General features: G+C 43.5%; 1 protein-coding gene across 1 annotated transcript in view; it reads right to left on the reverse strand.

Annotated features, from left to right (window-relative positions):
• Window positions 1–11,573, reverse strand: part of dner (delta/notch-like EGF repeat containing) — a 61,892-nt gene extending 50,319 nt beyond the window's left edge. The window contains exon 1 of the mRNA XM_061073505.1: window positions 11,220–11,573. Coding sequence (XP_060929488.1) covers window positions 11,220–11,573 — 354 coding nt within the window. The remainder of the gene's footprint in view (window positions 1–11,219) is intronic.
• Window positions 11,574–16,722: the final 5,149 nt, after the last annotated feature.

Here is a 16,722-nt window from a genome sequence, read left to right on the forward strand (position 1 = left end):
TTACCAACAGTTTTTGTTTAAACCAAATACTTCCAATATTTTCTTTATGAAAAGTTAACCACTTGCTGCTTCGAGCTATGTATTTATGTGCAGATGTTGACACGAAGCAGGAAAGGGAAAACGAATGTGAATCGAAAAAGGAATACCTTCAAAAAATTATGTAAAGTCACCTAATAAAAGCCCTCAAAAAGCATTTAATTTGCCTGAATAATAATCCTTACAATTTCAATAGGGCCTCACGTCTGTCAGTGCCTGTCAGTGCTCTGGCCCTAATAATAAAGACTGAACCGAGCTCCTGCAGGAGTGCGTAAAGGTGCACGTTGCGCCAACCTCCGCTGCTCAAGTAACGAGCCAGTTTTGAGAATGTAAGAAGTAGAAAGTACAGATATTTGTGCTCAAATGTAGCGAGTTAAAAGTCGTCAGGAAAATAAATACTCAAGTAAAGTACAGATATGTGAAAAATCTACTTAAGTACAGTAACGAAGTATTTCTACTTTGTTACTTCCCACCACTGGAAACAAGTAGCCCTTTGTACTACTCAGTACCTTCGAAGTAGCTCTCAGTCTAAAAAGGTTGGGGACCCCTGTCCTAGACCATACGAGGAGAAACACTGAAAACACGTCCTTCCTCCTCCGGACTAAATGTTCTGGATGTAGGCCGTGTGATTTTTGTTCTGAGCACAGGAAGTAGCTCTTGACATTCTCTTCTCGATGGCGCTCTCCACCTGTTGATCTCCTTGCTCCCCCTCGTCATTGCTCTGTTGCCATGGTGACCCTGCAAGAGGAATGCGGGCAGAGCAGCGAAAACTGGGCCTCATGTTGGGAGCCGACACTGGACATGCATCATCGCTCTCCTCCCACCGGCTTTGTCCCCAAAGGCCACGAAGAAGAAGAAGAAGAAGAATTTGTTTTTAGGAGCCACGACAGAGAGGATGCAGCATTTTCAGAAGACTGTCTGGTGTTCTATATTTTCTTGGTTATTGTCAACAATTTCATGAAACAACTAAGATCAACTAAGTGGTAGTAGATCTCATGCCCTGTCCACACTAATGCAGATATGTTGCTAAATTAACTTCTTACTCTACGTTCTATGTTTTACTACTTTTATGAAATGCTGTGAACATAAGAGGGGCAATATCATAACTGTGAGCACCCCCCACTGATGAACAGCGATTGACGGCAGATCAATAAGCTTTGATGTGATCAGAGTAGAGCAGCTGGAGGAGGAGGAGTCAGCAGGAGACCAACACTCCAGACAGGATTGATTTCATCTAGCAGAGAGTTTGACTCTTTTCCCGACAGTCCGAACACAAGTGTAATACAAAACACTTACAACCCTGCCCACCGGTCACTCAACAATGAATATCCGGTTGAAATATTCTGTTTGTCTTTGTTAGACCCTTTACATTTGATTTGTTAGTTAATAGTTAATTCACATAATTTAGCGAGAGCAGAAAGGCTTTTGTATGACAAACGACTTAATATACGTCCTGTCGCCATCAGCTACATTCTGTTCTCACAATGCACAAATAGAAAACCTATTTTCTTAACTTTTGAAGCTATTTCCAGTAGACTTGCATGTAGAATGTCGTACAAGTAAACCAGTGTATTCAATGAATTAATTTCATTTCAACATTTCGAGTTTGATGTTCGTGTTAGCGCCCCCCTCCTCCCACTACAATGAAAAACTCTTTTAACAAAAACCAGCCATTTTAGTTTTATCTTCTCCATTATGTCGGGCTTACTTGGTGATGAATACATTTCCAACACAATCCCCAAACAGACAGCCCAAAATTTTGCACAGCGTCTCTGCTATCAACCGGCAGACAGGCCCAGCTGTTAATACGTGCTAATCTCTGTGTCTGACGCCCGGGGCTTGTGACTGCAACTCGCTCCTCTCCCTGTCGGAGGTGCTCTGCTGGTCCTGAAGGGATTTTTTTTTTTGGATTAAGCTAGCATTTATTGTCTGCCGCTAAGAGACAATGTTCATGACGCACACCAGTACACACACACACACACACACACACACACACACACACACACACCACTGCGGGCTGGCCTGCGTCCCAGCTGGCTTCATTAAATAGCATATTGTCAGTTCAATTTATATGGCAAGTTGCATGCGTGTGACGAGGAGATAGCAAAAGACGATTCTGCATCTGTTACCTCTCATTGTCTCTTTTTCAGGAAAAGAAGGGCACCAGAGCAGAGAGTGATACACACTCTAACATACACTGAGGCCCTGTTCAGACCTGGTATCAACATCCCTCCTCAGAGGTCCGATCACAAGTGGAAAACATTATGTTCTGTTCAGACCTAATATTAAAATGTGTCCTGAATGTTACTCCTGTGACCACTTCTGATTGGATCTCACTTCCCTGCTGAATATGCAAATAATCAATCTTATTTGTGTTTTTGTGAAGATCAAAGGATGTTGTTTTTACCCAGGTTTAGTTTACAGACGTGTCAGATGAGAATGTTTGTGAGAGGAGACTCAGCTATGATGACAGATTTTACAGAAAATTCATCATCATGGAGCAGTTTCATATCCACATACAGGCACTGAGAAGCGTATAGATATGTTTAACCTGTAGCAGGTTAGAGACGTCAGTGGACTTGGTGGCCCAGACCACCTCTGAATGTGATCTGAGTGATTTGATCTCAGGAAACACATGAATGCATTCACACTTGAACCTGTGATCGGATCACTGAGGCCAGGTGTTAATACCAGATCCAAGCAGAGGTCTAAAATACATACAGACCAGAGTCTGTTTCCCATCAATCTGTTTCCTCTCTCCTTGACCTCCTCACCTGAACCCAGTAGCTCAGCGATATCTAACAGACCGAGGACCTAATGCAGTTCAGAGGGGGACAAATACTTCAAAGAAATTTAACCAAATTGGCTTTTTTATTGTTCATCAAGTTTTTATACTCATGGTCTGTGGACAACATGTTACCTGCAATTTTTACTGTGATAATTTCCTATACGTGCAATACTGTAGCAATTACTTTCAAATTATTATATTCCCCTTTGTTTATATTTAGGGCCGGAGCACTGGCGGTGCGAGGACTCTATTGTTTTGCTTACATTGCATCTTTACGCACCTACTTAAATAAGTAAAGATACTTTTACTGAGTGTATATTTTCACTAACCTCTTTGCTGCTGTAACATGGCAAAAATCCCCATATCTCATGTTAAAATCACTTTAAAGCCTGCTGCCTGTCGGGGTTTGACGGATGATGGGAGTGAGTGAATCATCTGAATCTACAGAGAAAAAACACATCACTCCTACACTCAGATGGAAGCTTTCAAATGAAGTCAGTGTAACACAACAGTCCTGCAGTAACCTTTGTGAATTATACTGTGATCAGGTCAGTTTGTGTTGATACTGCGCTATAGGCACAGGTGTTAGAATTATTTTGTCTTACCTCTCTGCATGAGAATAATGTAATATTAACAAAATAAGAGGGGAACCTCCCTCTTGCCATATCCCCTCACTAATTTGATAACAGCAGCAACAACAGCTAAACATCTGAAGTGATGTTGTTGGAGTGCAGGGTTATTGCAGAGCTGAATAACTGCTGAGTAAGAGTGGATCTGCCCTCTCTTACATTCTACAGCACACGGTGACAAAACTCACTGCTCCATTTAAGTTAAAAATAGCAACAAGGGCAGACAAAAAGCAATTAAAAACAACACCTACGCTAAACCACTGGGAGAAATGTAATTTCTTTATCCGGGACATGGAGGGAAGTTTCAGCTGCCGACACAGAGATGAGAGCTCTGGACATAAAGACTGGCAGAGGATAAAAGAAGGAAAAGAAATACAGGCTGCTGATATGTGAGCAGTCCGCTGTTTGACCATGCAGATACTGACTAGGTTGTATTTAAGGAAATAAGACTCAGACCTATAATATGTCTGTTGTGAAATGCGTCTATCAGGTTTTAATCTTACTTTACTCAATTTATTTGGTTCTTTCACTTTTAACAAGTGAATTTCCCTGGCGATCAATAAAGCTTATCTTATCTTATCTTTAAAAAAACAATGAAGAGGCAAGGGTGCAACATGTACAACTAATTCATCATTAGTATTTTACTTTAATCTGATAACTTTCATTGTTGGAAAACACAATGTTATTTATTATTATAACACATGTCTACAGCCTCAGATGAAGCTGTAGAGAAAAGGGGCTAACGTGATGACAGGTTCAATGTTCCCCATGTTGGCCCTCTGTGTTAGCATGCTAACATTAGCTTATCAGCTCTAAACTCAAAGCTGAGGCCAACGTCAGTTTAAAGAACTGCTGCAACAGCTGGAACCAAGATGATAGTTTTATTTTGGTATATTGTTTTTTTCTGTTTGTGTTTGAACAGCTTAGTAGATCACAGCATGAAGTAGGGAAACATCAAATCCTTTTAAAGACACAAATAACTGAGAGCAATGAGTAAAGATAAACATTTGAAACAAATCGACAAATACATCATCAGACTGGAGGGAGGAGGAAGCTTATCGACTAGATACAGGTTTGAGAAATAATGTACAAATTAATCGTAACTAAAAAAAACATCTAGTGTGCACAGGCCTTTCCTCTGACTTTAGCTTAGCTGATTGCAGTGAGGGAGCTGACGAGTCATAAATCAAAGGTACAGGTTTGATCTGTCATAACAGAGCCACACTGTGACTGTGGCGATCGATACAGCCTGAGGGTTTGCTGCTGAAGCTCTCGTGTCCGCTGCAGATCTTGTATCATCTCCTGTCTCATCCATATGTATCACACCTCACCTCCGCATGCACTCAACACAGATCAAAAGGCCGGCTTGTGTGTGATGTGGAAATGACCAAAGCCATTGGCCACGAGCCGGCCTGTATTAAAGGCAGCACTTCTGAGGACGGCCACATGAAGAGCAGTGACAGCTCACTGATGAGGACTCAAAGGAGGGTTTATTCTGCTGTATACAAAATATCTGCAGGGTTATAAAGCAGCCTGTTACCAAAGTTCCGCCGCTCGCTTTCATCAGACCATCTGTAACTAATTACATGAGGATGCATGTTTCCCACAATGCAGCAGTTTACCATCTGTTTCCCAAGTTGAGTGTGAAAACTGCGATACTTTACTCACTTACTAAAACCAGAATCTCTTTTTTCGTTTCCCCATTGAAAGTTTTTAAGAGGACAAACTTTCTGCTTTGGCTACTTTCTAATAATCTAGTATGTGTCTCCTTCAAGACAAAATGTCAACAAGATATCTCACATCATGAAGACACGTGTTCATCACGCTTCAGAGCCAACGAGTGATCCCACATTCTCTATCATGTTACATGGTTAGCGGAAGAGCAGATATTCACAGGACAGTATCAACATGTGTAGAACTCGTGAGGACAGGACAGAGACCGACGCTGCCGTGTTACACTAAACAAGCCAATGTGGAGCTGATTCTAGACACTACATATTATCTGAACTGGTTGTAAAGATGGTATTACGAGGAGTTTTCTTCAATTATAGGAAAAAGTCATTATAGAATGATATAGAGGACAAAAAATATCAAACGTACTCTGGTTCCAGTATCAACTGTGGGGATAAGTTTGTTTTATTTTGAAGAAAATATATTTGCTGCAGTGGTTTTTTACTGCCGCCAGGAAGGTTCTGGGCTTCAAAACCAGTTTGGCCTTTCAGTGTGGAGATTGCACGTCGTCCGTGTGACTGCGATGCTTTCCTTTGGATTAACAGTCCAAAACCACACAAGTTAGGCTAAGTTCCTTGTCTCTGTATGTCAGTCCTGTGATGACCGTTGTAGTAGAACAGTGCATCTCGGTCTAACTCAATGTGTGGAATGTGCTCTTTGTCTTATAGGAAATGGATGGCTGGATGGATGGATGAATTAAGTAAATCACGAATGACATTAATAATTGTTTGCTGTCCTATTTTATTTCATAACTACTCAGAAAAACACAGTGGAACATATAAAGAATCCTCTGAGAACATGACCACACACACACACACACACACACACACACACACACACACACACACACACACACACACACACACACACACACACACACACACACACACACACACACACACACACACACACACACACACACACACACACACACACACACACACAGATACACACAGATATGTTTATGTAAGAGCATATTCCTTGTGGCCTCTATATTCCCTAGGACTAACAAGCCAGGAAATCAAAGACACCAAAGGCTGGTGATGAGCTTTGAGCTGCCTTTAATTGGATGTAGCTCAGACTGAATCTAGCAGCTGAGTGATTGGCCCAGGGAGAGAAGTATGACCATCACACACACACACACAGACTTACGTTTTACTGTTTGTGGAGATGTTGTCAAGTTGAGCCATGATTTCCAAATTAATGTTACTTTCTGCTCGGCACAGTTTTGAAGCAGCAGGAATTCAAGTGATAGCATCTCCGACACAAGTTTATTGCTGCCTTCACATCTCAGCATCTGATTATTCTGCTGCCGACTGAAACAAGAAATCTGCAGAGCTGGAGATCCTTTAACCTTTTTGTTACCGAATCATCTATTTCAAGAACAAAGTGATAGTGGTGCTTGGTACAGTATGTGAACATGCTTTTTTCTTTTTTCTCTTGTTGGGTTATGGTCTACACTCCAGCCAGCCACCATGGGGGGAGGGGGGGGGGTTGTAATGTTCTGGCTTTGGGGGAGCTGTAATGTTGTCCATCTTTATACACAGTCCATGGTTTCCCGTCTCTATGCTAATCGTAGCTAAGGAGCTGCTGCAGGTTCATCCTTACTCTATAGAGATGGGAGAGGGAGGAATCTTCTCATCTAACTCTTGACATGAGTTAGTTGTGTCGTTTTTTTCATCGTGTTTTTCCCAAAACATCAAACTATTCCTTTCATATGTTCTTCCACTGAGTGAAACAGGGAAAACATCAGTTAAAAGCTTGAGAAATTCAAATGATGCTTATTAACGAGTGAAACTGAGTGGAGTGAGTTTGCAGCTCTAGCTGTGTAGAGGACCAAGAGTGATAAGCTAAACTCTTAGTTGAGATTTATATAAAAACAAACACATCATAACAAGGATCAAAAAACATTCCGCCCATCCCAGCTCTGATTCACTCTGTGTGATCCTTGTTAAACCCAGTCAGAACAGTCTGCTGCAGTGAAAGCTGAATTACTTCTGTGCTTCCTTGGATATATCACCTCTTTCATCATCTTCAGTCCCACATCCTCTCTCCAAATAGAAAAAGTGCACTCTGCGTCATGATGCTGAGCCTGTAAACCTAATTCGCTCTGCAAATTCATATGATCCACTGCTTCCAATGGCTGAAAAACCCTACAAGAACCCTACACCCTGGACCTGGTTCTTGACAAATAGATGTTTTGCGTTGCAACGGCCCTATTGTCCATGTTTGTGTGCGCGTGTGCGTGTGCATGCGCGCGTGCGTGTTTGTGTGCGTGCGTGCGAAACAAGTTACCAAATCCATCAGGGTGCACAACAGGCCTTTCAATAATGAATAAGCTCGAAGCTGAGAAGCCAATAACTCACAGAAAGACCAGTAGCAGTGAATTCCAGCAGGACATCTCGCCAGCAGCCTACCACAAAAGGTGCGGGATGATATGAAAACTCAGTTAGTTTAACAAGTAGTGTGGAATTGTTTTTCCACTGGCGTCTCCTGCTGTGGTTTATATTAGGGCGTGTTTGATGCCTGCAGTATACAACTAAAAAAGTAAAACACAGCTGTGGGAATAAAGCCACAAAACATTATTTCAAAATAATAATAATATAATAATCTTGCAAAACTTGCAGTGGACAGCAGGAGTCCAGGAACCAGGTTCAAGTAACTGCTCGTATGATATACTAACGAGGGTGTCATCACTACACCTGGCATCCTGTTGGTAACTTTGACTTAGATTAGACAGATTAGATTAGATGGGCTTTATTTATCCACACATCGGGGAAATTGTAGCACAAAAGAATTCAAACAAAGAAGCAAAAATTCCAAATCAAAATGTTTCATGTGTGCACAGACGAGGAGAAGAGCCTAAGCAGGAGTAAAGGACAAAATATCTGAGTGACAGCGACAAAATAGATTGAAAGCATTACACCATCTGACCCTCTGAAATCGACATCTCACCCTCTCCAACTGAAGGATGGTGCTCTTGAATAAAGAGAAGGAAAAAAAACATCCTCTAATCCACCCAGGTTTGACAGAGAATTTGAGATAAAATTGCAGAGAGGACATAAGACTTCGCTAAGCTCCAAAAACTCTCTTTAAGAAACGATTTCCTTTCACCCGCTCTCCTCTTCCCCTTTTCTCATGCTCTCTCTCTCTTTCCTTTCAAGGTATCTTAACAACCCTGGAGGGGCAATTGATTGTGCAGCCAGCACATAAGGTCAAACCACATTGTAACTGACAATAAAGACAAATGCGTCACAGTGAGATATTTGGCTGCAGGAATAAGTGACTTTTTAAATCTGTTGGCCAGAGGAAAGCAACAGAATCTCACTCAGGAATGGGTGGCTACAATCGTCTTAGATTGTTCAGACCTTCAACATCTTGACCTTTTACAAGTGAAGGTCAACGTGACTGCACACGTTTACACAACCCTGCGGCTGAGTCCTGTTTTTGAGTGAGTGACCAGCACAATCAGATAAAAGAGAACAAAACAAGAATACAACGTATTCATAAAAGTACTACGCACCTTAAAACTACTAAGCTTAGAAAAAAATATTTTTTTCAACAATTATCATCAACATGAGGCCCGAAACTCAGGTTGTCATCAATGACAGTGAACTGATATTTATACTACACCAACTCAACAGTCTGATCATGAATAAGAACAGGAGAGACAACCATGGGACTCTACTTCTAAAAATCTATACTCATGTCTTAAGTCATCGATGACCAAGAAGGACGACTAGCACTGGGTTAACTAACAGCTGTTGTACAGTTATTATTATGTGCAAGCTATTATCCGTGTAATTTCCAGCGGGAAGTGCATGCCCAGTGTGTTTGTGAGTATTATGTGTTTTCAGTGGGCATTAGTATGGACGGGGATTAAAAGGGATTCGGAGCCAAAATAGTCATGCGGACTGAGATCATTTTATTTTGAAAACGCCTTTTTCAAATGAAAATACAGTAGTTTGGATGTAGACAATGACAAGCAAAAGCAAACTTATTGATATGACGCCCCACATGACTTTGATCCATCCTTCTTGTTTCCCACTAACTCATTCCCCACCCTCCTTTTCCTTTCCCTCTATCTCTTTCTTCCATCTCATCTCCTCTCTCATCAGTGTTGTTGCGCCACATGCAGAGGTCAGAGGATGCAAACGAGCACCTCGCTCAGCCAATCAGGTCACTTATAGAATCTCCATCCACCGCTGCTCCAGTTTCCATGGAGAAGAAACAATCAGCGGGAGGGAAGTGACGGGGGAGCAAGAACAAAAATCGACAATTCCCCTTGGGTCCGGCCGGGAGCCGGTGTCGAACCTGAGCTTTGCCTCATGAGAGGGATGGAGCTGAGGTGGCTGTTGTCATCTCTGAATTTAACACCAGAAGAAGACCGAAGGCTTTTTATTAGATGGGTGACGTGAACAATTTGACCACACTGTGAACGTGTAGTACGGCCTCAGCCCAGGCTGTGTGACGTCGTCCTGTGAGCTTTGTGTGGAACAGAGCGCAGTGAGGTAACTGACTGCAGCTGCTTTCTATTCTGAGACATGAAACCAGGACAGACCAGGAGATCAGGTCCTGGGCTAAATGCTACACAAAACAGCTTCAATACTGCCTGCACACCAGCAGCAAGTGCATCTGTACATTCCCTTCACATGCACATACACAGGAAAGGCAAATAGAACTCAAAAGAAGGGGGTATGGCTGCCACCTGTTGGTAGTTCTAGTTCACCCAGTCCTCTTGTCTTTTTCCCTCAGCGGTGGTGCAGGCGACTCATTTATCCTCTCTGCTGCACACATGCTCGCTTTCACCCCAGCATGACTCACAGGCCCGGCTGCTTATTGAGCCTATAGCTGCTAAAGCTCGGCCACAGTCTGTTTGTTGTAGAGCTCAGATGAATTTCATGCAGTGCAGCGGAAGAGCTGGATTTTGCAAAATTAGGGAAAATGGAGGATGTTTCAGGACGTTAAATGTCATCAAATTGGCAGAAATGTAAAAGCACAGCAGTAGGAGGAACAAAGTTGTGTAGATCAACTTCAGGGAACATGTAAAAGAATGTGTGATACTGGTTTATCCATATTAGACTTATTAGAACTTGGTCTCTATTCGTATGCAAGCAATTTATAAGGGATCTTCTAAGGGATTATCAAGTGCTACTCCATATTCATGGGTTTTATGAGGGAAATAGACAAAATGGCGCACAAAATAAGTTTGTTTGTGTGACGACCTCGTGTAACTTTGCACCACTTTCAGTTTGCAGAGAGAAGCAAAATTAAAAACGTCCAAAAAGACTCATGATGTACATGCAGTGTAATGACTGCGCTATTGTGTTACTGGGTGGGATGTTGTCCTGTCCATAATCTCTAGCGTCATTGTGTCACCTCTGTCTGTGAGGATGTCTTTGTTAAATATCAGTCTCACACACACACACACACACACACACACACACACACACACACACACACACACACACACACACACAAACACACACTTCTCCCTCTTCCACACACTCGCACCTTCCCTCCTGTTGCCACAGCAACGCAGCACTCGCCTCCGTGTCTCAGCGGCAGCACATGCTCCCAAGAAGAGGAAAACATCGGCGAGCAGCAGAGGAGCATGAACGCCTCTCACATACCGTCACACACTGTACCCATAGACTGTTTATACCACACGCATACAAGTGAAAACACTCCGGCGCTGCAGGTTTCTCACACACATCAGGTGGACACTCTGGATGCAGCAGCAGCAGACAGACGATGGCAGAGGCAGTAGTGATATTTAATACATGGACAGTGAGGATAATGGATCCTAGAGACTCTGGTGTGAAGAATACAATATAAAAAGGTGCAGTAAAGTGATGGAATTCACACACACACACACACACACACACACACACACACACACACACACACACACACACACACACACACACACACACACACACACACACACACACACACACACACACACACACACACACACACACACACACACACACACACACACACACACACACACACACTGAATGTGTCCCTACCTCGCAGTTGTGTCCTGTGAAGCCCTGGCTGCAGGTGCAGGTGTACTCCCAGGTGTCCTCCGGCCTGCCGGCAGAGGGCAGGGCCAGGCACGACCCCCCGTTGAGGCAGGGGCGGCCCTCGCAGGGGTCCGGCCGCGGGGTGGCCTGGGTCGGGGTGGGCTCGGCAGGAGCCGGTGTGTCCGGGGCCAGGTGGAACAGGGAAGGGACGGACCCGATGCTGCTGCCGCTGCTGATGCTGCTGCTGCCCAGGAGCAGGAGGAGGGGGACGAGCAGTGGGGGGGTGACACGGCGGACAGAGTGGGTGGGGGGGCAGCGGGGAAGTGCCGGCACACCGCACAGCACACGCGCCTTCATCCTGATCCTCCTGGTTCTTCTGTTTTCCTCCTTTTCTTTGTGTTGGGTGTTTCTCTCCTTCCTCAGGTCGTTGCTGAATGAGCTCAGCAGCAACTGAGAGGTGTGTGAGACAGTGTGTGTGTGTGTGTGTGTGTCAGAGAGAGAGAGAGAGAGAGAGAGAGAGAGAGAGAGAGAGAGAGAGAGAGAGAGAGAGAGAGAGAGAGAGTGGGAGAGGAGGCTGTAAGGATGCTGAGCCTCAGCTGTGCGCAGGGAGGACGGAGTGGTGCTGAGGAGGCTGAGGGAGAGAAGGTAGGGATGCTGGAGGAGAAGGGGAGGGCTCTCTGCTCCTTTTTGTCTCTGAGTCACAGTGACGACAAGAGCTGACGACACTGACCCCTCCGCCCCCCAACACCACCTCCACACACTCACACGCACACCTCTCTCTCTCTCTCTCTCTCTCTCTCTCTCTCTCTCTCTCTCTCTCTCGCTCTCTCTCTCTCTCTCTCTTCCGTGCAGAGTCGTGGAGGAGCTTTGCAAACTCCTCATTTAGAGTCTCATCGTCCATAACCTCTTCTTGGCTTCAAAGAAGGCAGAGAGGGAGGAGGCTGTAGTAGGAGGAGGAGGAGGAGGAGGAGGAGGAGGAGGAGGAGGAGGAGGAGGAGGAGGAGGAGGAGGAGGAGGGATGGTGCTGGTGATGGTGGAGAAAATCTTCATCAGCTTTGCCATAAGATTACAGCTGCTAATCAGTGATAACAGGTCAGCAGTAATGCTACCACAAGCAGTGTGAAAAACAGCAGAATCATGCTGATGGAGTCCGAGTGATGGAGGACGAGTAGTGAAGGTCAGTGAAGAACTCAGATCCTTTACTTTGGTGAAAGTACTAATACATAAGCCCAAGTAAAAGTGATACATTTGTAATGACGCCTTATTTAAAAGGAGAGAAGCTTTTTCAACTCAATTTAGGAAGGAAGGAGTCCTGGACCTGATCCACGTCTGACAAGCGGTCCTGCAGCCCAGGTGCGGCTCCTGGTACAGGCGACATAGGCGGTTGCCTAGGGTGAAAAATGCCGAGAAGGCGGCACAAGAGACTGAATTATCATGACTGACACATGCAATGTAAAACAATATATTAACGTCACACCATTATCCTCTAACTCCGGGACGCACAGGAGGTAGAAGCGCCGCGAAAAGCGGTCCGCCTCATTTCCTCGAGCATGTTCGCACGGGCAGCGTAATGCCGGGAAGAACCGGGAAGCGCCGCGGCCACACACACACACACACACAAGCACATAATCTCCTGTGGGGGGTGGGGGGCGGCCACAGGCTTGCGTAGGTCAGTCACCTGTGAAGACCAGCATCATTTACCCCTGAACCAGCGCGGAGAAATGCGCTCCCTGGGCCGCAGGGATGATCCAGCCCCACGCCACTACTGCCATGGGTGGAACCAGGACACCAGTGGACACAGGAGCTGGGTCCGAACTCATGGGTAAGTTTGGCAGGCTGTCGTGTTGGCAGGACTTCAACCACCTATTCATTGCACAATATCTAATAATATGTCAATTTAAAAACAAAAATTAACCGTAACCATTTCAATAAAATATAAAAAAAAGAATTAAATTAAATTAAATTTAAAAATTAAATTATATTTTAAAAAAAAATTTAAAAAAACTGCGCGCGCACATCCTGCGCAGAAGCCCATTGCGCAGGAATTGCACGCAGTTCTTTTTTTTTTATTATCATTTTTTTTTATTGATTTCATTTAATTTTTCTTTTTTTACATTTAATTAATTTAAATTACACAGTGTGATATATTTTGCAATTAATAAGTGATTGAAATCCTGCCAATTTTAAAAATTCAGTATATTGCCGGCACGAAGATAAGAAAGATTGGGGATCAACCCCGCGACCGTCAAGTTGAAGATCTACCACTCCACCCACTAGGCTAAACCGCCAGACTGAAATGGTGAGGAACTAAGCACCCGCAAAACACAATTTATCACAACAGTTCCTCATAGCAGCATGATGCATAGTAGGGACATTTGCTGATGTCACCATCCAAGGCTCCGTGGACAGGCAAGCCAGCATCTAAAACATCCTCCTGGATGGGCTCCCTGTGTGAACAGACACGCTGCGGTGACAGACTGCGGTTAGAGTCAAAGATGAATCAAAAAAAGTTTAAATTATCAGTTGCACAATTCAGAAAGCACCGCAAAGTAGAGGAGGAGAAGAAAGAACAATATAGAGGTAAGAATCACCCTGATTGTGGACATCATTAATGTTTATTTTTGTCGACATGACATGATATGCTATCAGTACAGCTGATCTCAAACTCTTTATATTTTTTGTTATAGATTTTTATTGTTTTTTATAGCTTACAATTTTGTCTGCCTGTGTGTGCATCTGTATACAGTCCAAAAGTTATTGTGGATGCATGACAGTTTGCGTGTGTATGTTGGGGGGCGCCAATTTGAAATCTCGCCTAGGGTGCAAACATTGCCAGGGCCGGCCCTGCTGCAGCCTGACATCTTGTGACCTGTTACATCATTCTCTCAACTTAAATGTCAAGTGTATAGGATTTGTTGATCTATTGGCAGTAATGAAAAATAATATTCATGACGATGATGTTTGTGTTACCTTCGTGTGTCGACCCTCTGTGAGCAGGCCTCTTCCTGCAGGAGCATGATGGGTGGAGTCTGGTTGTCAGGTAGATTCAGCTCACCTGGCTGGACTACAAGAGCTGGTGGCTTCCACAATATTTGGTTTGTGTCTTTAAATCTCCTTTTCAATTCTTTAAATAAAATGATTCTTACTCAAACTAATGTGTGGTCTTTTCTATGTTGTCCAGCCTTTTTGACGAGTGGTGGTTTCACAATGAGTCTGTAATATCTACACGGAGAGCAGGTTTGTACAGAGTCCTTCATATTGTACCTCGATGTTTCTACAGTAGCTCAGAAGGGACAAACACTGGTACCAGACTAGAGAGGGTCTTTTGCATTGTTACGTTCCCTGAAGGCCACTGAAGGTTCTTTTACATTCAGGGAAGACGAGGGTGGAAATTAACATTTAGTTGGGTGCAATTAGCATGCTCACCATTAGATGGCACTAAATCCATCACATTTTATTTTCATGACCTGCATTCTTTTTATTAGCATGAATTAAAGGATTATCAAAGGAAAATAAAATGTTTTGGGTTGTTAATCAGAATAGAGGCAAACAAGCCCCAGTTTTAAGCTTCTTTTATTTTTAGAAACATCTGTCGGGAAGGATTTGTTGCCTTGAGTACACAAAGTCCCTAATCTTATGTAATCTTTGTTCAAAATCCTGCAGTGGGTGGTCACAGAGTTTGTTTTATTATTTAATTTTACTAAGTAACCAATTACAGATCAGTGGTTTGTCAATGTTTCAATAAGGAGGAGAAGTGTCCATGTCCCATTTGTCTCCCTCCCTAAAAGTCTCAAGGGCTGATTCACAACCTCAATTTATTTTGGTGCAAGTAGTCGTACGCCTGTGGGAGAGGTGCTGTTGTTGTAGTTGAATGCTTGGTATGATGAATATGAAACCCTGTGGTTGATAATGACATGTTGGCCTTGCCCTCTGGCCTCAACCGTACCATTTCCATAATGAATCTTACCACGGTGCAGTAAATCTGTCGACATGCGTCGCTCAGCTCGCTGAACACAGGGCACGGCCGTAGACAGCAAAGTCATGACGCCTGTTGCTCTGTCGTGAAAAAGGGTAAAGTGTCTCTCCTTCACTCGGGAAATGTTTGTTGTTGTTTAGGGTAAAGAAAGACTAGAATATGTTGTCTGATATCATCACAGAAGGTTTAGTGTTGTCGATAAAGAGCATTCAAAGGGGAAGGCTTGACTCTGGTTTGTGAACACAGTGGTGGGTAAAGATTCCGCTTGAGGTGATAGCGTTGTTAAATCGTGCTGTGATCAAACGATCAACCTTGCAGGTGAGTCAAATAATCCCCCTTTGTCGCCGTCACCATGGCAACTCAGTTTAACATGTCCACAATGGAGTCCTGTGGGGGAGGAAAGTGTCAAGATTTGTCTGGTAAAATGACCCATAGTAAGAAATGTTTAAAAAAAAAAAAAGAACGATGAACAAAGATGAGTCAAACAATTACTTTATTTATGTTCAGGTAAAAACATGAACCTGATGCAGTAAATTATTGCAGATCTTAGAAACCAGCACATGAACGATTGGGCCAAGAGAGCATACAGTGGCGCCCTCCCCTGGCCAGACTGCAGGTGCACACCACGGTTTGTTCCAAGCCAGCAGTGCAAAGAAAAAAGAAAAAAAATCAACTACAGCAAGAAATAAAGACAATATAGAAAATTAAAAAAAAAAGTAAAGCAGACATTCGCACCTCAAACAGGGTGTGAAACTGCATATAAACTTTATTCCATAAATGAGCTTGAAATGCTATCTGGCCATTAAACGATAAAATGAGACCAGCCAAAAAATGTTTGTGCCCGGCTACATTATGTGTTGAGGGTTGCTCAGAGCTTGGTCTGCCAAGAAAACCCTACACATCTGGTAGGGCCCAAAAGAAAGACACTAAACCCTATCAAAAGAAGAGCAAAAACAAATTTTACCTGATCAACACATTGGTTACAACTCTTTATCTGAGCTGAAGCTCTCTATAATATAAAGGAGGGCCAGAACACAATCTCAACTAGCGTAAAGGGGGGAAAGAAGAAAAAAAGATAATATGCGCTCATCACTACCCCGCATTCAAACAACTGCAACTCTCTTTTTCACAACTTGAAGCAAAGACACACGGAGGGGGGGGGGGAGAAGCCGAACCGAAAACGCAACACACAAACTGGGGCCAATATAATACAGAACAAAATGCCAACGAACGAACTGAGGGGGGGAAGAGACATGAGAACAAAGAGCTATTCTATCAAATGTGTAGAATGAGCAAAGTCTGCAAATTTGTCTGTACAAATGATCTTTGGAGCTAAAGTAAACCTAGCTTGCTCGATGGACCCCACCCACCCACAGCCCTCCCTCCCCTTCGCTCCCCACACCCAGTGACTTTGTCCACCAGTCTGAAGAGGAGACATCCCTTTTTTTTTTTTTAAATATCACATAGCAATGCAATTTAAAATGTCACCCAGATGTTTTCATCTTTTTTAACATTACTCAACTACTGATA

Source organism: Limanda limanda, chromosome 6 (genome assembly GCF_963576545.1).
Source record: "Limanda limanda chromosome 6, fLimLim1.1, whole genome shotgun sequence".
Classification (NCBI taxonomy): Eukaryota; Metazoa; Chordata; class Actinopteri; order Pleuronectiformes; family Pleuronectidae; genus Limanda; species Limanda limanda.